Source organism: Protopterus annectens, chromosome 8.part0, assembly GCF_019279795.1.
Source record: "Protopterus annectens isolate FY-2018-M chromosome 8.part0, PAN1.0, whole genome shotgun sequence".
In the NCBI taxonomy this organism is placed as follows: Eukaryota; Metazoa; Chordata; order Ceratodontiformes; family Protopteridae; genus Protopterus; species Protopterus annectens.
In genome coordinates this window covers 170094302-170117517 of record NC_056741.1, presented here as the reverse complement: position 1 = coordinate 170117517, position 23216 = coordinate 170094302, and the positions used below count along the sequence as shown (strand labels likewise).

General features: G+C 38.8%; 1 protein-coding gene across 1 annotated transcript in view; it reads right to left on the bottom strand.

Annotated features, from left to right (window-relative positions):
- The window catches only part of LOC122808690 (alpha-2-macroglobulin-like), a 1814690-nt gene that overhangs the window by 1517461 nt on the left and 274013 nt on the right, over positions 1–23216 (bottom strand). Inside the window, exon 8 of the mRNA XM_044079678.1 lies at positions 16215–16341. Within this exon, the coding sequence (XP_043935613.1) occupies positions 16215–16341 (127 nt within the window). The remainder of the gene's footprint in view (positions 1–16214; positions 16342–23216) is intronic.

The following is a 23216-nucleotide window of genomic DNA, read 5'->3' as shown; positions in this document are numbered from 1 at the left end:
CTGGGATTTTGTTTTTGGGGTTTTCGGTATCGCCTGCATGTGTGCTTCCTGCATGTATTCCTCCTTCACATCGGTTATATATCTGCGTTTGTTCGTCCGTGCCTACTATCCATTGGCATTTTGTCACTGATAGTTACGGTGATTGTGGTCCTGTACTTGGGACGGCCTGTATGCTGCCGGTTGCCTCCTATTCGTGTGGCGCTTGCTTACTTAACAGCCGTGGAACACACAGCGGTATTTACGGGACGGTAGGTGGCCACGATCGTTGCCGGGATAGCACATGTGTATTTTCGCCGTACATGCCTGATGCTGTGTAACGTTGCCGACGTATCGTGTTGAGTCTACCATATGGCTGCCATACATACGGTCATGGTTTGTACATGCGTCCTTTGAATCTCCTGTTGGCTATGGTCCTGTGGTACATTCTGGGACATTTCCGCTTTGCATCGTTTTACGTCGCCACGTGCCTAGCCACTGAGGAGCTGTCACTACTACTTTGTGGGTACTGCTGTACATACGCCTATGTTTCCTGTACTGTATGCCTACGCATGTTATTCCTCTCCACCTGTGACATGTCACCTACATACACATTTTACAGTGGCACACACATTACACACACACAGCGGAACACACGACAACCTCACCTCACACATACACATATTGCCGCCATAGCTCTCAACCTTCCATTTCCAAAATGAGGAACACACACCTTCATAATATGGGACAAATGGGCAAAATGTGGAACACATACTAATGGCTTACTAACAACTTCAGCTAAGAAGGTCATAGGATGGTTAAAATATGCTGATTTACTTATAAAGAAGAACCTTTAATGAATTAATATGATTAATTTCTATTTACCAGGATTTCATTTCAATAAATTCCTAACAATGAATGTGTGACAGAGTATTTCAATGTGGAACTTTGAGGAACTTCGAGGAACATGAACTGTTTTAGACCCCAAATGAGGTACATTCCTCATAATGACGTACACTTGAGAGGTATGATTGCCGCTTTCGCACCGACGGTTTCACACAGTACCTACGTTGACCGCATCGCCGGCGGTGTGTACCTCCGCATCCATATCCTATGAATATGACACGCACATATCCCGTTACTGTACCGTGGCCTGGCAATCATCCCGACCCGCGGATATGCATTGATGCAGGTTGACATTTCCATGGCTGGCGTTCCCTGCTCTGCCCACCCTCCCGGATGATCGGGTTGTCGTTCACTATGTTTACTATGTGGAGATTTCGCCTCTTACTTCTCTGTAAACTTGCATCCCTGGGATTCCATATTTACCTGTTGTACCTTATATCTGTGTATGTGTACATATATTTCTACGTGTGTGATGATATCTATCTCCATATCTGTGTATGCACATAAGTGCATATGTGGTCAACTTGCGCTGAAAGTGGCAGCATACGGCTACACTGTCTGCTGTAGGACCGGCGTGCGGTTGAGGTGTTGGCGTTCCATGCTCCGCTGGCTATTGGGTGTGCAGTGTTTGGGTGATGCCTATGTTGGAGTCACACATACATCCGCCCATACGGTACACATTACGGGCAGACATGTTTGTGTGGTGTCCATTTCACTGTGTGTGCAGGTAGAGAGGTGTCAGTCCATGGGGCCTACGCTGTCAGAGTATGTGCTATACGTTCCCTCTTTGCCAAGGCATAGGCATATTGGGTACGCCTCCGTCTACCTACTGGGGCTGGCACAGTGTGTTCATGGCGCTGAACGCCCTGTGCCTGTGCTTGCCTTGGCAGTTGTGGCAGGCTTGGTGGCCCTACACCATTATGTCCCTGCAGCAGCTGTTTCCGCAGAATCATATTGTGTAGCATACAACATACTATGAATATGTGGGCACATGTGCCTGGAGAGTACTGCAAGGCTCCACTGGATGTATCCAAGCACCGGAACCATGATTTCAACATCCCAAACACACGCTCTATGATTATTCTGGTTTGTGCGTGTGCCTCATTATGGCGTTCTTGCATGTGTGTGTGTGCATTTCTGATGGGTGTCATCATCCACGGCTCCAGTGCATAGCCAGCATCCCGCACAAGGTGACCTTGTGTGATGTCCCCCCTGGCAAATACCTGATACAGCTGTGAGGCATGCCAGATATGGGAGTCGTGGTAGCTTCCAGGGCTGCCAGCACACACATCCATGATAATGCCCTGCGCATTGCACACGACCTGGCAATTGATGGAGGGGTATCCCTTGCGGTTTATGTAGCGTCTACCCTGCTCCCCGGGTGGTGACTTGATTTCTATGTGCATACAGTCTATCGCACCCAGTACCTCCGGGTATTGTGCCACACGGTGGAAGTGGCGCATATTGCTAGCCAACTCCTCCTGAGATCTGGGGAAGTTTATATACTCATGGGCATGTCGTAACATGGCATCCAGGAACTGGTGTAGTACCCTGGATGCTGATGCCTGTGAGATGCCCATTATATCCCTGGTTGGCCTTTGAAAGGTACCTGTAGCCAGTATTCGCAAGCTCACACATACCTTTGTGTCCACTGGGATGGGCTCCCCTCTGTTGTCTCTTGTTCTCAGGCATGGCCGGCACAGCTCCACTATTTGCTGTAACGTGTCCCTGTCCACCCTGTAGCGCTCTACTATCTCCAGGTCTTGCAGCCCCTGGTAGGTCACCCTTGGTCTGAACACTCTCCTTCTCCTATGAGGCCTACGGTAGTTGTCGGCACCCTCCTCCGCAACTCCGTCTGTCTCTGACACATACCTATGCATCACGGCCATGGCGGCACCCAACATATACATATTAAAAGTTCCCCGTGTGTTTACACCCTACGGTGCGGCGTTTGGGAAATCGCGCTGTGTGTTGTGTGCATTCACACTTTATACTGTTGTGCTGTATACCCGGTGATGTCATTGGGTGTGTCTGTGCAGCCGTATCTATGGATTAACTTCAGTGTTTTACCGTTGCAACTGCGACGGTATTGCCTTTAGTGTTACATTACAGTTGCCTGCATTGGCGTAGCTTTGCATCTTACATTACTGTTTCTGCACGTTGCACCTACTATTGCCTGCAGTGCATCCTGCAGGCACATGGCATATGATGCATTTTGTCTGCCACCGCCGTTATGCTACCTCTGTACTTGGCTGTGCTATTTCGGTTCTTTGCTCTTTGCATTTCTACTACATCCCCTACTATCTTTGCATTCCTATGCCTTCCCTTTCCCGTTTTGCGGGAGTCTGCAGGCAGAGTTGTCAGCTGCCGTTTGCCCTTCCTGGATTGATTGGTGTTGATTGCTCATTACTGCTCCAATTACACTGCTTCCGCATTTCCTCATATTCTCCGCATTACCTTCCTATATCCGTGGTTGTTGACGGGGAGGCCGTCACATGACTGGGTTGGGGAACGTTGTCATCCTCGTGCACATGCATCTGTGTGCGCATTATGTACTCTCAGCGCATCTATTTCCTCACACGCCGGTACTGCTGCTGTGATGTGCATTGTACAGCCCATGTTTGCTGGCCTCCAATGTGCTTCCTCCTACAGTGGCACACCCCTCTGTGATTGACATGTATTCCGTGTAGGCCACTCCTCGGTATACTACCGCTGCGCCGTTTGCTCCATCCTTACACCGACGCCGGTTTTGCGATTCACTATTATCTACCTCATTTGCATGGCATTAACTGCTAATACATGGTTACGGTGCCGAACACTGCCGCCACTCCTTGACAACCCTTGCGCTGGGGTTGAGGCTTTCCATACATACTATGGTGTGTGGTGGCTGTGCAGCTGATGTGTATTATACTGCTCTTTTAGGACATTTGTCATATTATTTCATTGTTTTGCACCTTCTGTGCACATATCCGGGGGTTCTGCTGTGGTTTCTGCGTACATAACATTTATGTCATTATTTACATTTTGTGCATGTTTTCTTTGGACATTCTCGGTGCCTTTCGCCATTGGCATATTGCACCTGTATGATACCTGACGTTGACAGCCTTCCATTACTCCTTGGTCATGTTTGGGTAAATGTAAACCGTTTTTCTTGGTTTACATTTCCGTGCCCTTACGCTACGCCTGCGCCACTTCGTGGATCGATATTTGCCTTCATTTGCATGGTGCAATACCGCACACAGTGTGTTTAGCATACCTACGCCGGGGGCGGCGCAGGTCCGGCGCACGCCGGTAGTGCACGTGGGATTGGTTCATACCTGAATCGCTCGGTGGCCATATTTGGCTTTATCACGCCGACGCTATGCGGGCGCCTGGCGCAAGGTTCATGAATCCCGGGGAATGATGTGTCCTATAATGATAATTGGAGGCAAATTTCACCACCCTATCATAGCACTGTTCCAAGAGTGAGAGTTGAGTGACTAGCAGGTTAATCAAAATAAGAGCACTGTAAAGTAGTATACAGATGAGAAGGGATTGAGCAATACTTTTTCTGGCACTACCTGTGAGGTTCTGTTTGACTATACAGAGTGCACCTCCCTTTTGGTTGGTGTTTTCTACTACTTGTTTTATGTGATGATCAGATTTTAAGCTTTTGTCAATAGTGACTCCTAAAAGCTTAGTGTGGCTTACTGGTATTGTTAAAAAAGTGATTTTGAAATTATTTTTGTTGTCATTTGAATGATTTCAGATAAGTAGGATCACTTTTGCTTATTTTCGGGTTAAGAAGCAGCTGTATTTCAGACAGACATGACTGTTTGGTGGAGAAAGACTCTTGGGTGAGTTGTTTTACTTTATCTATGCTTTTAATAGAACAGATGGCTGGTGAATCATCTGTGTACTGCAAGATAGTGGCTTGGTTAGTACTATCTGGAGATCATTAATAAATATATTTAACAATATTAGACATAAAATGGATCCTTGAGGGACACCCACTTTAAAGGGAAGGAAAGAGGAGATATCATTTTGCCAATTTACTGTCTATTTCAGAGGTAGCTGGAGAACTAAGAGAGTGAAGTTTCATGTATTTCTATGAAAGCTAGTTTTTGAAGCAATTTCTTGTGGAATACCATGTGGGAAGCTTTGGATAGATCTTGGAAAAGTGCCTAGATTAAGTTTCTAGAGTTTTGATATTAGATAACAGATGTTATAAAAAACAAAGGAAAGCAGTATATGAACTAAGAAAAGGATGGAAACAGTGCTGTGGGGAGGGGTAGTTGTCAGTGGGGAAGCTAAGGAGTTAAATCGGGATACTCTTCTCCAGAATCTTTTGAGTGGAGATAATATAGCTATAGGCCTGAAGAGTGAGAGCTCATTTGAGTTTCCACCTTTATGGAGAGGAAGAATGTAGCACCTTTTCCATTAGACTTGGACATATGTTTTGGTGATGGAGTGTTTGGCATCAGCAGCAGCTTTTAAGTACCTAAATGGTATTTTATCAGGGGCAATGGCTAGAAGATGTAAAGTTAGTAATAGTTTTTTGATTGTAGAAATTGAAACTGGTTTTAGTGCAAATGTTTTTGCTAACAAGAGAGGAGAGGAATGTGTGTATGCCTGTGTTGAGGGTATAATAAGATAAGTTGCTGTTTGGATGAACTGGATATTGAATTTGATGGCTATACTGTCAGTATGGTTAAATCAAGTAACTGTACACTATGTTAGTATATCAGGTTTGAAAAGCTGGTAGATTGTAATCCAAAAAGCTTTGGGGGCTCTAATAATTTGTTGCCTGTATATTAATATAGTAGCTCTTTTATCAGTTTTGATTTGATTTTTAGTGAAGTTTCTGAGATGTTTAGGGTATTCATGGGCAGCTATGATTTTAACTTGCTTCCATTTTTCCAGGCAATGTCTCTCTTTTTCATGAACAATTTAGTACTTTTTGAAACCAGGGTGCTGGATTCAGTTTTATTATCTTGGTTCTCATTGGGAATAGTTCATTTATAATGCTAATGAAAACTGAGTTGAACAGAGTTACAGTTTCATCAAGTGGAAGGGTCTGTACAGCACACCAGTTGTCACATTTTAGTACTGTGATAAACGGGGCCTTACTAAAGGAGAAGAGATTATGAGCAGGGTTGTACCAACGCTGTTTTTGATTGGTTTATGATTCCTTATTATGAAGATTGGTAGGTGATCACTAAGGTATCAGGTAAGGCACCCGATGAGATGATTTGGTTTGTGGCATTAGAAAGAAACAATCTAAGGAAGAGGCTCTACCAGAGTTATTGTTGGACTTGAAATAAGTTGGGCGAAACCATATAGACTAATGTTATTAGACGGACTGTTACTATCACTAGCATGATAATCAATATGCAGATCTCCTAAAATGATTGTCTCAAGTAAGATGCTGTTTGATGCACAGGAGAGATTCTTCAGCAGTAACTATGTTATTTCTGGAGAGAATTAAGCTGCTATAAAGCAAAAGTTTTTCTGGACTTGAAATTGCAAGGATGCAATAATTATGTCAACATTGAAGAGTGGGTGCTAGCTTTTATGAGACCTAGAGAGGTTTAAAGTGTTCCTGTGAATAATGGCAACCTAACTACCTTTCCCTGGGTTCTGTCAAGTCTTAAGGTGTTGTACCCCTGTTGTAAGATTTCTTCATCTTTTATTTCTTGTTTAAGCCATGTTTTTGTGGCTACTGGTATATTTGGGGAGTGGTAGGCTACCCAGGCATGTACATCAATGTTTGTTTCTTATAAGGTTACCTGTGTATAGGTGGAGGTTCTATGGCTTTGAGGAGCGACTATTTTGTGATGTGGCAAACTTGGTATACTGTTGAGTGGTTGCAGGACCTCAGTTATGATGGACATCACCCGGATTTTTGCAGAATGTTCAGATTTTTGCCTCATATTTTTGGTCTGTTCTTCATAAAAATTGCATTTTTCTGGTAAATCACTGAGGACTGAAGTCAGTAAATAATGACACACACACACACACACACACACACATATAAATATATATATATATATATATATATATATATATATATATATATATATATATAAATATTATAAACATTTTAAACTATACACAGTGATACAAGTGCAATAAATAACTGTTTCCAAAAGAGAATATATAACCAAGATATGTGGGGGGCTTAACCCCCCATACCCCCCAATGTGGGGGGCTGTGCCCACCACACCCCCTTAATTTATATACCAACTCCAGGGTCGCACTACAGTGGGAAAAAGGTCATTTATAACTTTCAACGAAATGAGTTTCAGTCAAATGAGTTTTCAGTGAAGTGAGCTTTCAGTGAAATGGTCATAGTAATTTCATTTTCAATCAAGTGAGTTTTCAATCAACCATAGTAGACCCATATATATATATATATATATATATATATATATATATATATATATATATATATATATATATAAACACAAACACATACACACACACACACACACACACACACACACACACGCACACACACACACACACACACACACACACAGACACACGTATATATCTATGAGTATATAGTTTAAGCTTTGTCCAGATATCTTTCACTAAGAGGTTGAGAGGTATTGTCACCATGTTTTCAAGTGAAAATATCACAGGAAGTATGTTTAACGGTATTTCAGTTTTGGCCTTGGTCTACTAGAAGGCTCATTTATTATGTTGTTGTGGGTGTAAAACTTTATTTTAAATAGGTGAACAGTAGCAGAGATGTACAATGTTTGGGATATGACTAGGGTGGATATAGAGAACTGTATATAGAGGCAGGTGCTGGTAAGATCTAAGGAATGCAGCAGTTGTGAGTGATAACAATACAACTGTGCTGAATAGTAGTATCGTCGATATGTGCTGATTAAGAGTGAAACTGAAGGAAAATGAGAGATGGGGAGCAGTTAAAGTGAAGAATGAAAAAAAAATAGATGTTAAAACTAGGGAATAGTTAGAAGAGGGATGACATAAAGGTAGAGAAAAAGTAACTGTTAAAACTTAGAAGTAGATCAAGCGTAATACTGATTGGGTGTGTAAAAGAAAATGTAGGAGAGTCTACTGCAATGGATAGAAAGGTAGAGGGAAAAAAATAGGATGTTTAGTTTAACGTCTGGTTGACTGGAGTATTAGAGTTGTAAGGAAATATGACTGGGGGATGGATATAATAATGTGCATCTCTTCAAGAGGGGTGAGAGTTAGGTGGAGTTCTTGGTGGAAACCAGCTTCTATAAATTTAATGGAATGTGGGGTGTCTGAGGAATTGGGGAAAGAGAAGGGAGTATGTCAGACTATAGCTCCCACACCAACAGGAGGTAATCACTGTGGGCCTTTTTAGTGTGCTGAAAACAGAAATTGTGAGTTTTCACAGCGGTGACTGCTATACAGGTTTCTTCTGCCTTAGGAGCATACCAGGCAATAGCTTCTACACCAGCAGGGGGTAATTGTTGTGGGCATGCTCAGAGTGCAGAAGACAGAAGCTGAGAGGTATCACACAGGTAACTGCTACAAACATATCTTCTGCCTTTAAAATGTATTTAAAATAGAGATACACTGCTTTACAAGAGCAATGCTTAGATGAGAGTAGAATAACAATTCTGCAGCCTGAGGTCATTCTAAAGCTGTGTTATTATCTCAGCTTACTGGAGAGGGTGGGGTGAAAGTTCATAAGGCACAGGGAAGGAATTAAAAGGCTAGAAATTCGGAAAGTGAACATGCAGAACTCTGTGCCTGTACTTAACACTACAGAGCATACATTTATACAATATGTGCAATTATTTATTGTAGTGCACTTATTCCAGGAATAAGTTTTCCAACAGAAATATTTCTCTTACATATGATATACACATACTCTGCCTCTTTTGAAGTACTTGATCAGACAGGATTTGAGAAATTGTGGAGTTGATTATTTTACTTCCTTTCAGATGTGTATGACAAGTCTCACTTTTAGCAGAGAAAGATCTACTGTGGGAAAGCCAATAACAGGGACAATTCTGCATTGAAAAATATAGGTAGTAGTCTGTCAGTTATCTTGCAATGTGAGTTGGTCTTATTATTTCAAGTTAGTCAGTAAATTGAGTGTTATTTCCCTTCAAGTCTTAACTGCAATCTAACACAGGATATAAACAGATGCAATTAAGCAACAGTTGCTGTAGACTTTTAGTTGTAACACTGCACGTTGTGTTGGAACTTTACAATTGGTTAACTTCCTGTGTCTGGAGCTGGACTTCTAAATTTAACATTGCCACACAGATATATTATTGAGACAAATATCAGTTAGACTAATTCTATTAATTCACTTTTGCATGCATCAATTAAATGTAGCCATTCACAGCTGTTTGCATCTCACAGCAAAAGCAAACTGCTCAAGTTTAGAACAATTCTGGTGACCCCTAGTTATCACAAATAATACAAAAAGGAAATGTATTTTCAAGATAATCTGATATGCTTTGTGAATAATGTTTGCTGACTATTTGCTCTGAGTTATTTTGTACATGTTTATTGACTGATTTTCTTTTAGAATTGTCAAAAATGTATTTCTATCCTTGTTTTGGAGCTTTTATCCCCCAGGCCTCTGCTAAAAATGGACATTTCATTTCCCAGATGGACTTTCCAAGCAAACAAAAACAAACAAACAAATAAATACATCAATATAATAAATAAATAAATAAATAAATAAATAATAGCAGGGTGCACTAAGGGGAGATCCAGCAATATGACATAAGTATCCCATAAGCAGCAACAACAATTACATTTGCTGACCTTTTAAAGTCACCTGCACACAGAGTCCTGCAGTTTGATAGAATTGTGTAAGTTAATGGCTGGGTAGAAACATAAAAGGAAGGCAGAAATTTCCATGAGCTAACAGAAAAAGTGGTAGGGGTGATAGAGTGAACTGCCCATCGAGGGTCAGGATGTACTTAAGATAAGAATGCACCGAGACTCTTTGGCTGATACTGGACTGTGAAACATAAATCCTCAATTCTGTCTATCCCTAAATGGCATGCTAGAAGTAGTTATGGTGAATATGACACACATATGTCATAAGCAACACATTCAACAGTGATTTGATTCAGCCATTCTGTGGTTAGGCAAAAACCATCAACTAGACACAGAAAACAGGTTGTCATCTGATGAATCACACTCTTGTGCCTCATACTCAGAAATCAAGGCTGTTATTCAAACTTGAGTTACCAGTGATATTGAGGGATGCCTTTAACTGTAATGTAGTGCATGGCGTTCCCCAATTACACTCATATGATAGATCAATGACATTCTGGTTCAGAGCTGTTTTTATTGGCAGACTCAAACTTAACAATGCTTGAAGCTTGAATATGCACTAAAGTAGGCAGTACTGACCAGAAAACAGCAGCATCAGGTACAAACAGCTTTGTTTCTACTTACATTTTATACCTGCTGCCTGCTTTTAGATTTAAACAGAATCCCTTAGACAGAAAATATGTGAGGATGTTAACCACTCCCCCACTGTTTTACCAGCTATAAGCCAGAAATATGCATGGTGTTTTTACTGTTTTATTTATTTTTTTACCAGTTTGTACTACATGGAGAAGATAAATCTCCATGCACTGCAAAGAATTATCATCAGATCACCAACTATGTATGTGTTCACATAGTAAGTCGTTATGATAGGTGCTCTGATCATAATCTTCTCTGTTAAAGTGAACTCATATGGAAACCACTGCTGTTATATACTAAGTCAGAAATTTAGAGTCAAGGGAGAAAATGGTTTATTATGAATTATAAACAAGTAAATGTTTTGTTCCTGGGCATCCTTTGCAGACAAGCTGAAAATAAAATGCTGTTATTTCATTACACCGTGAACTGTACTTTTATCTCTCTCTCTCTCTCTCTCACTATATATATATATATATATATAAATATATGCATATGTATATATATATATATCCACATATATATATATATATATATATATATATATATATATATATATATATATAGATATATATATATATATATATATATATATATATATATATAGATATATAAGGATTATAATGTCTATATGTGGCAGTGGATACGTCAGAAAGTCTCAGGAATAATTTGAGGACTGGTGAACCTGACATTGAGATCAGCTCTATGCAAGTGACAGACTCCTTCTTTGTCCAGAAGAGACAGTTATGCTAAGTGCTAGATTAGAAAATGTGTACTTTTAATCAAAGATGCTAAAGGGAGACTGAGTGTGACAGAAGCAGAAGTGGATGGTAGGTGTTTAAGTAGGAGACAGAAGGTATAACAAGCTGTAGACCATAGGAGAACAAACAAGGCTGACTCCAATTGTCATTGGATACTCTTATTCTACAGTGCAAGGACGCAGGAAGATGGGCAGCTCCAAGCAGTGATGCAGTTGGTAAGGGTGGACATTGATGCTACCACAGAAACATGGGCCAGTCACATGACATGTGACATGAAGATCCTTGGGTACAGGCTTGTTCAGGAATGACAAAGGAGAAATTGGGGGTGAAAGGGGACTCTACACAAAAGAGACCATAAGATGTGAGGTCACAGAGGACAAGCACAGCAAACCAGGAATGGAACAAGGGTACAGACAAGCTTAGAAACTAGTCCAAAATAGTCACAAAACAACCAAATAAAAACAAGGCGATTCCAGACTGCAAGTAGGATAACCTCTTTACAGTTTATTTTAAATCCACCAATACATGAGCGCTTTCATCTCCAAAATGAGACTTCATCAGATAAAACATTACCAGTGCTACGCCTACTATTTAAAATGCCACAATAACCTTAATTAACTAAGCAATTAAAAATTTAAAGCAGCAATGTCAGCTGATTTTAAAAATGTAGTATTGTTTTATACCATAAGGCCATTATCCATAAATGTATAAAAATCAAAGGATAAATAAGATGTTTCCTTACATTCATATAAAACTAAGAAAAACTAAATAAATATACATTAAATCTATTATGAAATATTTCCATAATCACATCTGAAAAAAATAAATATATAAAATATATCATACCCAATAGTTCAAACCTTAGCCGCCTATTCAATAAGTGTAGCTTTAATGCTGATGTATTCATTAAGGCCTGGGGGGTAATTGGCCTTAAGTCTCAATTGCCATTTATCTGATGAAGTCTCATTTTGGAGATGAAAGCGCTCATGTATTGGTGGATTTAAAATAAACTGTAAAAAGCTTAGAAACTAGGTTAATTGCATTGTCAGTTAAAGTATAAAAAGAAATGAGAGCATGGGATTGATATAATGTATGTCAAGGCACAAACACAAGAGACTGGAGGAGAGAATACAGGTGTAAGGTAAGAGGAAGACAGTAATGTACATGGAGGATGTGAGTTTACCAGGACTAGACTGGGAGATTCCAGTCTCCAGAGTAGATAGGGGAATGGGAGTTTGTTAAGGTCTTGCACCATGAGAGGTCCAGCCAATGGTGCAGGCCTGTGCCAAAAAGGGTAAAATTCTGGACATGGCTTTAACCATTCCAGAGGGTGTCATGGACATTCAAGTGAAGTCGTCATTAACCAACAGTGAACTTACTGTTGCTTGGTAAAGATACAGATGGAAAGAGTAAGCATAATAATAATAATAATAATAATAATAATTATAATAGTTATAATAACAATAATAAGAAGAATGCAATAAATAGAATAAATTAGTACTAGGCTAACTGCCATTGTGAGCCATTTTAAGCCTAGCCAATAATCCCTTGTGAGACTCAAACCCTCCACCTTGTGTTTTTAAGGCAAACACCTTAACCATTAGGCCACCCTCCCAACCCAAGACAATGGCATGAGATTTTAGAAAACCAGATTATGCAGTACTGGGTTGAAATGGCCAGGGATTAGACAGGAGACTGTTGCTAAAATGAACGGTAAAGGGAAAGGAGAACTTAAACCTATTGACAAGAATGTGATGAAGAGACAAAAGACAGAAAAAAAGATGATCAATGTAGTTATATGGGAATATGAAGCTAGCAATTAAGGTAAATGTAGACCTTAAAAGGGATGGAAAGGAGATGGTAAGGTGGTTGATATGGGAATGCACAAGGAAGTTATCAAAAATGTTACAAAGATGCTAAGGACGCCAAAGATTAAAACTGATAGAGAGTTAACAGATGGGACAGAAATACTTCAAAAGAGAAGTAAATAGTTTTTAGGTATATAGCAGAAAGACAGAAAGGAATGAAAAAATAGCCAGATTGAACAAAGATGGCAGGAAGATCACAGAAGATTGGGAGCAATCACATACACTGAATGATTACTTTGCCTTAGTCTTCAGCAATGAATCTAAGGGGAGGGTGCCATTCTGGAAAAGAGGGAACATGGCGTAAATGGATCAAGATGGCGGAACTGGCTCAACACAAAGAAGGAGGAGGTTCAAAGAGAACAATAAAGTCCGGTGACCAGATGGAATGACTGCCTTATTCATCATAAATCTCATCAGGTTGTTTACAGACACCTGACACAGATCAGCAGATCCCTTACTTGTAAAGTAGCAGTGAAATGAAAGAGAAAACAGCACTTGTGGTTCTCTTTATAATAGGGGGGATTAGAAAACATCTTAGAATGCACAGGCCTATTAGCCTAACAAGGCAGTGAAAGTCATGGAAAAAATTTTGGAAGGAAGGTTGTTAGCATTTGTAGAGGCCAACAATTTCTGCTTCAGCAGCCAACATGGGTTCATAGCCAGAAGAGTTGTCAGCAAAATCCGTCCTAGCTTTATGAATGGATCACAGCAGAACTTTACAGGGGAGTCCCTACTGATGTACTCTACCTTGACTTCAGAAGACATTTGACTTTGTCCCACATGTTAAGCTGATAGCAAAGCTGCATGGATTGGTATTAGAGAACTGACAAGTCAAGCACCAGAGGAGTCTGGCCATTGTTGAGTACTAAGGTAACATCTGAGAGAAAATATAATAGGACTGCCATCTTTGCTAATGGCACACAGACAGGTGCAGCAGTGGAGAATGAGGGAAAGAGTTTAGTGATGTACTCTGAAAGGCAGAATAGTCTTTCTTTCTGGGCAGAAAAAGTGTTATTTGAGGTTCACTGCAAACACCTTGTAAAGTATTTCTTTACAGAGATGGTAGGATGGCACAGTGGTGCAGTGGTTTGCATTGTTGACTCACAGCAAGAGGTTCTCCTGTTTGATTCTTGGCTGGGGTACCTTCTGTGCCGAGTCTGCATGCCCTCCCTGCATTCATGTGGGTCTTCTCCGGGTACTCCAGTTTCCTCCCACGTTGCAAAGACATGCATCTGGAGCATTTCTCCCCAGGCTTCCATTGAAAATTGACTTATCGCAAGTCGGACTTTCCTGGTAAAAACAAATGTTAAATAAATAAATGAAAAATAAATACTGCACACATGGAATGGGCTACCAGATTGGTTGGTATAGAGACAATCCATGGAGACAATCAAAGTGTTAAGGGCAGGTGAACAATTCTTAGGAGGAAGATAGGTATGGAGGACAGACAGAAGGCTCAGGCACTTTAAAGAGCAGACTAGAGAGACTCAGTGTATTATTCTGTAGTTAAAATGTAAAATGAAATATATGGTAATGGTCCTTTTCTCATTCCATCTCAACTTGAGATGAAATGAAAGGAGGAGCTTTTAAGATGCAGAAAAGCAGAAAAGTAAAGTCAGATTATTGCTGACTAAGAGAGCAGGACAGATATTTCATTTTAAGATAGGATATAAGGAAATTTTATGTTTAAAGCTGACAATTCGTCTATAATTTGGACTTTCTGGATGGTATTATGGGCCATTTTTGGTCAGATTTTCATAGGAATGCTAATTTCATGGATTTACCTTTTACTAAATGGAAGTCCATGACTGGAGAAGAGTATCTTAAGCAATGGCTATACACAGAATTACAGACAATAAGTGAGGCTGGTATCTTAAGTAATGACCATATACAGAACTGCAGACAATAAGTTAGGTCGTAGGCACAAAAGATGGGACAAAAGTAAGTATAATTGGGTACAGACATTAATGTTAGGGAAACTACCTTATACATTTTGGTCATTACTGCATGAGTTTACAGATGTGCAGTCCACGGTGGTGCAGCGGTAGCATTGTTGCCTCACAGTAAGAGGTTCTCCTGTTCCATTCTCGGCTGGAGTGTGGGGAGTGCCTTCTGTGTGGAGTCTGCATGTCCTCCCCGCAGTTGGGTGGGCATTCAAAAGACACCCGTAAATGGGTGTGCCTTTGTTGAAGGTTGAACGTCGAGTTGGCACCTCAGCGTTCGTCAAAATCTACTGCCAATCATTAGTGGACTGGAGTTCCGCTGTAGCGACCCCTAACCGGGAAAACCCAAAAGGCAAAGAACAACTGCATGAGTTTACAGAGCTGGTGGACATTCAGACTTTTGAAGCATACCACTTGCATGCAGATCTGCACTGAAAGATTTAACTAGTAATTAGCATTTAAAATAATACGTACCAGCATGCTGATGATTCATATAGTTGTTACATAAGTCCTATTAATTGTACTGATTCATAAAATGTCTTTAAGTATTTTTGTTTGTCTGCTTGATCAATATTTGTTACATTGCTATATTTTTTACAATTAGGCTGAATCTTCAATATAAATAAAACATAAGCAATTTAAGGAAAATTAAAAAAATAAAAAATACATCAAAATTGTCATCACTGGTGAACTAACATGCTCCTAAAGAGTTAGGAATAGCAGACAAAACCTAATGCCACTCTGACACTCTGTGTAGGTTAATACAGTAGAGCAAAGTGATTTATGCAAAACTTTGACTATAATCTGCCACCATAATTACCACACTTCTGTTTTTTTTTCAGATTCAGCAGCAAGATTTTACCAAAAACAAATACATAAAGTATAGAAGCATTAGTAAGTCTATAAAACATATCTAGCAGAAAAAGTGTATATGGCAATTATAACAAGAGCTTTTAGTAGTTTTAGCTACTTTTTTGATATATGCCTGTTTACACAGAGATATTCTGACAATGTTTAGTGGATGCACCTCGTGAACTAGTTTGGATGACTTTGTCACACTTAATATGAAAATAGAAATAGTTAGACATGCCGTAGCAGGTTATGCAGTTACAGTGAGCTACAATACATTTGCTATGGAGATCACTGTATTGTGATCCTAGATACCATATGATGCACAACCTTCAGTCCTCCCATCTAAACGAGAAACAGTAAAGGTATTAAGTAATGAGTTATTTAATCTCGTCTACCATTCCTTCAGGGCAAGAAGCTGTGCGGTTACAGAGCAGAAGAATGAAAATAATATTTATAAAAAATATAAAATAATATGACTAACTTACACTGCCGTTAAATTCCTTGCAGTATTCATCTGTCATTTCAAAGCTGTTCAACTTGCTCCATAAAAATTGACTTTGTCGGCATAGGCTGATGTGAACTGTGCCTCTAACTGGTTTTCCATATGTGTAACTGAAGCAAAGGCAAATAATGTGGTGAAAAATGTGTATGAGCAACAGCAAAACCTTCAAGCATTCCTTATTATAAGTAATGCATACACAGACATCCATTCATTATTATTTATAAGGCACACAATCGACCATTCGCTTTTATAAAATACACGTGCAGCCTTATGCTACATGCATCTAGATTAATTTATTGATCTGAATTACTTTCTATGTAATATACAGTAGTCTGAGGCAGAAATAAAAACCACAAATCTTCGGATTATTTGGATAATCCTATAAGTATCGCTGTTTTACTCAATAAAAAAAAGATGAAGCAGTAAATGCGAGATGAAGTGGATCGTGACTAAGTCACAAGTAAGTGAATATGTATCCACACTATTTCTAGGCCACTTTTACACCTCTGTAAATATACAACTGCTTTGTCACAGATTTAGGGATTTATTTAAAATATGTCAGTTTTAAAATATCTGATATATTTACAGACAAATAAGAAGAAAACAAGAGGAACACCATAATATTCAAAATTAGCCAAAAATGTTTAGCTGTTCGGCAATGAATAGGATCTAGGTATTTGCATTCTGGCAAAGATTTAAAATATGTTTTGCTTTTTAACTAATAAAAGTAAATATCTTAACCATGTATTTGCAGTTTAGCATGCAGGACTGTAAGAAAATGACCACTGTTTCATATAGGAAGAAAATATGTATTTTTTTTTTTATTTTTTATTTTACATTTGTTAACCGGGAAAGTCCACTGGACCATGGTCCTTTTTCAGCGGAGGCCCGGAGAGAAAAGCTCCACAAAATAACAATAAAATACAATGTCGGTATTGTAATAGGTAGTAATAGTGTCAATAAAGAAAACAGTATATACAATAATTGTGAGTATTCAAGCAAGATTCAATCATTTCCAGGTAGATACAAGAAAGCAATAATGGTATGTACAGATATATAAGCTCATTTAAAAGACAGGTATTGTAATGTAAGAGTCCAGATTTTACCCATTGTACAAAGACATGAGCTGTTTACCCACTTAGATTGAGTAAGATAGTGAAAAATGATGGCAGGACTGTCCTGGTCTGGTACAAGAGCAGAGCCGAGTATCTGTAAAGTGTGCTCTTAGTGACTTTTTAAAGAGATATTGATAGTATAGAAGTTATGGGTGATGGTATATAACTGGTAATATAACTGCTAATATAAATGAAGGAAGAACAAGCAAAGAAAAAGAAGAACACAAAACTAAACTGGTAGAAACAAAATAAGTAATGGTAGAGAAAAAATCCTTTGGCTGAAAATTAGCTATAAGCAGCTCCCTCAGACATGAAAAATAGGCTTTTATTTTTTTCTTTTTCTCTGCTGTACTGTGCCTGAGAATAGGATGCCTGGTGGTAAGCAAGCTATAGGCATAAATAACAGAAAACTCTTAACTAGGAAAGGTATGGGTAAGAGCTTGTTGTAAGCTCACACTGGGATGAATCTCCCAAGTTGTTAAAAAATACAATAGAGCAGTCAGAGGGTAATATATCTGAAGAGACAGTTTAAGACATCTTTATTTTTGCCTCTTTATTTGTCTTGTTTTTTCATTCATGTTTGCTGATAATTGTCTAGGGTTGTATTTCTTTTTATACATATTTAGTTTGCAATTCATGTCTACTGTTGACAGAGTAGGCTTCTGTTTTGCTATTCACCTTGGGTCACCATTAATCCCTCCCACTTAGTCCATATCCCATTCATTCCTTCTTCGAGGTGACAGATGCACAGTGGGGAGTGAGGCCAACATTTCTTTGCTATAGGCACTAACTATTCCTGGCACATACCAAGTCTGTCTCAAGAGGTATGTAATTACAGTAACAGAATTGCAAGGCTCCAGCTTGTATAAAAGGCATTGCCAAATGACCCTGCCACATTAAAGGCAACAAATATTTAGTGATCCTGTATTCCACAGGGGATTCTTCTCAGAATCCTTATCATGAATGTTTACCCCTCATATAAAGATGCTGTAGCCATGACTATTTACCCCTCAACCTTCCCATCAGAGAATGAGATGCCCAAGCTCTGCCTTGACATTCTCCTGTCTTCTGTCTTCCTCAGGCAGCTCCCCCAGTGTCTAGGCCACTCACTGAACTGATGAACTCAGGTCAACTTGTTAAAGTCAGTGCTTTATTCTTCTATGCCTTGGAGTTGGGTGTGACTTAATATAACTTGTTAAAATTGAATATAAGCTTGTTTCTAGTTTCATGTGTTAGTATCTGTTAAAGTAGGGTTTTAAATGTTTATATATGCTTTTATTTTTCATTTAATTTTTGTAAATTTGTTAAATTGGTTAGAACACTAATCATAAATGACAAATTTCAGCCTCAGTCTGGGCAGGAGAAAAGTGATACATATTTTTTAAACATAAATCACAACTGCAAAAGTAACATAAGCATACAATAATTAATTAAATTAACAACTATTCCACGGAGTTACCATGCCACGCAAACAGTAGCCAAGGACAGCAGCAAGAGCCAGTCCATTAAAAACAGCAACGAAAGGCAGCAGCAGGTGTCAATTCAAGCGAAAAAACAAGTACTGGTACAATATAAAAACTCAGGTTTATTGTATGCAAACGGTAAGCGCTTTCACTTAGGAGCTTCTTCAGACCAAAAGATTCAACTGAGCAGAGAACCACATTAAATACAAAGAGAACCCACCCCATCAATTATGTAAATGAGCAAAGTTAAAGATACAGCCCAACATAACTACAACCATATCACTCTAACTAATAAAAATCTAACTAGTATAAATCAAGAAATACATATAATAACATACTTAAAATAAAAATATATACAAATATATATATATATATATATATATATATATATATATATATATATATATACATGGCTCTAAAAATATCTACATGATACCAACACATAAAAAAACAGCAAAAAAAGGAGTATTATTTATGTAACCTCCTCCTATTCAGGGCAGGTTTAATGGAAACCCTCTCATTTAACCCTCTGCCTCTATCTGCCTGTAAAATGATGATCCAATTCATCTCTCTATACTTAGTGTAGCTTCTAATATCACCTCCCCTAGGACTGGAATCCACTGCTTCAATTACCCTAAACCTAAAAGTGTGTTGAGTTCCTTGTTCTATCACATGTTTAGACAGTGCATTATTGGATGTTTCTTTCCTAATATTATATAGATGTTCCCTCATTCTGTATCGTAGAGGTCTATTAGTTTTTCCTATGTAGAAAACCTTACATAAATCACACACAGCTAAATAAACAATGTGGGGAGTCATACAATTATGGGTCCCTCTAAACCTAAACTCCTTATTCAGGTCTGGGCGGCAAAATACCACATCAGTGTCAATATAGGGACAAAAATGACATGCACCACATGGTTCCGTATACCCATAGTCTATCCATACTGAACTACTTTTCCTGTTACATAACAACCTCTTTAGGTTCTTATGGTTCCGAAAACGAAATCTAGGAGCTCCACCCACTATATCACCAATATCATCATGTACTAGCAAGATGGGCCAATAGTGTTGGAATAACTTCGTAACATATCCAGTGTCACTAGAATAATAAAGGGGAATCTTAGAAACCCCAGTAGTATTAATATGTCCCTCTTCACTTAAACATAATGGACCAAAATAAGGTTTAGCTCTAGTCTCCCTCAATACTGTCAAATCTTCCCATTGTTTCTCTAATTCCTTACATGTGTATCCTCTATCCATAAGGTTTTTTTCAAGACTAAGTAATTCTGCATGGAATCCCGCCTCTGTAGGATTCATCCTTGAGGCCCTCATACCTTGTCCTCTCACTAAGTTCTTAAAAATATAACCAGGATGCATACTTGATCTAAAAAGAAACGCATTCCTATGGCAAGTTTTACGGAAAATGCCTGTATTAATCATCCCTCCATCAAGTTTTTCTACATATACATCTAAGTATTCTATACCATTATGTGAAAATTTATAAGTAAATTTCAAACATTCCAATAAACCATTCATAACTTCAAAAAAACTATTAAACTGAACTTGAGGTCCTCTCCACAAAATAAACAAATCGTCCACAAAACGCCTATAAAATAAAACATGTTCCTTGAACCCTATCAGGGGGAACAACAGATCTTCTTCCCATTGAGCAAGGAACATATTGGCGTAGCTATTGGCACATGAAGTGCCCATAACTACGCAATGTTTCTGTAAGTAAACTTGTTCTCCAAACATGAACACATTATTATTAGGTATAATTTCTAGAAAGAAACATATCAAATCAACCTGTGTTGTTGAAAGTTGACTATGTGTATGCAAGTACTTCTGAATAAATTGAATACCAAGTTCATTCGGTATCATAGTAAACAATGATTGCACATGTAGTGTAACAAAAACCACATTATCAAGTTCTCTTATTCCTTTCAGACTATCATATAAATCTACTAAAAATTGTTTAGAGTCTCTCAATACAGTTGGATTCATATTGATCACAGGACGTAAATGTTTCTCTATGTATAAGGAAAGGGGTTCGGTAATCCAACCCCCTCCTGCAACAATAGGTCTCATGGGTGGACACTCAGAATGTTTGTGTATTTTCGGGAGGCCTTGAATAATAGGAATTAGCGGGAATTCAACGTTCAAGAAATTATACATCTCATCAGAGATCAAGCCAGCTACCTTGATATCTACCAAATCATTCTTTACAGTATATATAATGTCATGTACTTCATTAGACAAGAGTTGATTATAGAAGGTAGTGTCACTCAACATAGTACGCATGTAACCATCATAGAAAATCATATCCATGACTACAAGCAAACCTCCCTTATCAGCAGGACGTATAACAAGAGAACTATTGTTCTGTAGGGCTTGTAAGGCCTTTCTCTCTTTAAATGTAAGATTCTGTTTTAATCTATAATTCATATCACTTGTCTTCTTATCATAAAACCTTCAGCTTCAGTCAACCTACAATATGCTTCAACCAAAGGATGATTAACTGGTGTAAAATTACTAGGTTTCCTAAGGCCATTCACTGAGTGCAGCTCTCTTTCAACAACACCTGTATTATTGTGAAACATATGACGTAGCATGACATCCCTGCAAAACATCTTCAAATCTAGAATCATATCCTGAACAGTACTAGGACGAGTGGGTATAAAATTCAAACCTTTACATAATACATTCTTCTCTTCTATTGTTAGGGAGTAGCTCGAGATGTTATGAATTAATGTGGTTTGGTCTTCCCCCACATTTTCTTTATAGTCTGGTTGGACGGTAAGTCCCCTGATAGCTTCCTTTTGAATCTGTTCCTGCTAGAAGACCTCCCTCTCCCCCCTCCCCTGTCTGAACGAACGGGTAGTGGAAAAGGAAGTACACCATGTCCATGGCCATCACCATGCCCTGATGTATCATTAATGTATATATTCTGTGTACCTGTGGTAGTGGTTTTAGGTCCAACTACTATTTCATGCTCTCCCACATCTACCCTCCTCCCAAACAGATTAGGAATAGAGATAGGAAGTAACGTACTAATAGTCCCTTGCCGGGTATTATTATTACCAACCCTATTGACATCCAAACCTGTGCTCGAAGCAGCACCTTGTATATTTACATCAACAGTCCTTTCAAGTGGTACATCATTAGACTCAAGTCTGCCTTCATTACTACAAACCCTACTAACAGGGCACAGTCTCTCTATTTTTATTTATTTTATTTATTTTACATTTGTTTATCGGGCTAGTCCAACTGGATATATGTCCATTTTCAGTGGAGGCCCGGGGAGAAAAGCTCCACTACAAACTACTAAACAATTTCAAGATATACATCAATATACAGAAATAGAGGGAAAAAAAAAACATATGCAATACCCTTGAAACAGGTTGAATTAAATTTTGAGTAAAAATGAAAAAACCTAGGATGGTAAAGAGAGAGAAAGGATAAGGAATATTTAATAATTAGTTAGAGTAAGTAGAAGAGAAGAAAAAGAATGGATGTTAAGGAGTCGTATAATGATGGAAAAAAAAGAGAGCTAACCTGGGTTATGACAAGAGCATAGCCAGTGGATATTTAGGAAGGATTTTAGTTTAGTTTGAAATTGGGAGAGTGATGTTAGGGATGTGAGTTCCTGTGGTAACTTATTCCATATTTTGCCAACTGAGTTGGAAAATGTGGAGTCACCTGCTGAGTTTTTGGATCGGGATGTTTGGACTAGTATTTTGTTGGTGGAGCGTAGATGCCTCTGATTGTTATAGGGTGTTATGAGGGAGGAGAGTATTGGGGTGTTTTCAGGGTGATGTAGGGCATTATGGGCAATAGTGAGTTGATAGTATTGTATGAGGTGTGGTAGTTCCAGCCACCCAAGCTTTTTGAGATTTAAACAATGATGAGTTCTATATGGAGAGGCAGTTGCAAATCTGGCAATATTATTATATGATGAAGTAAGTTTGCTAAGATTATGTTTAGAGAGATTTGTGTATATGGAGGAAGCATATAAAAGAGTTGAGATTAAGTGAGTTCTGGCTATGGTAGTTTTGGCTTCAGGAGTAAGAAAAGATTTGATTCTATAGAGAGCCTAGTTTTCTGTTGGTCGATTTTATTGTAAGATTAATATGATTGTCAAATTTTAAATGGTTATCAATAGTGATACCCAAGAGTTTTGTTGTTTGGTCAGGAGAGATAATGGTTCCATTATCAGATATTAGTGTAAAATGGATAGAGGTCGACAAGTGGGTGGGTGAGAAAAGCAAGAGTTTGGTTTTCTTGGGGTTAAGGAGAAGGCAATGATTAGAGAACCATTGTTCTATAGTTGAGAAGGTTTTTTGTGTGAGAGAGTGAAGTTCTGACTGTGTTGAGGCTGTACAAATGATGGTAGTATCATCTGCA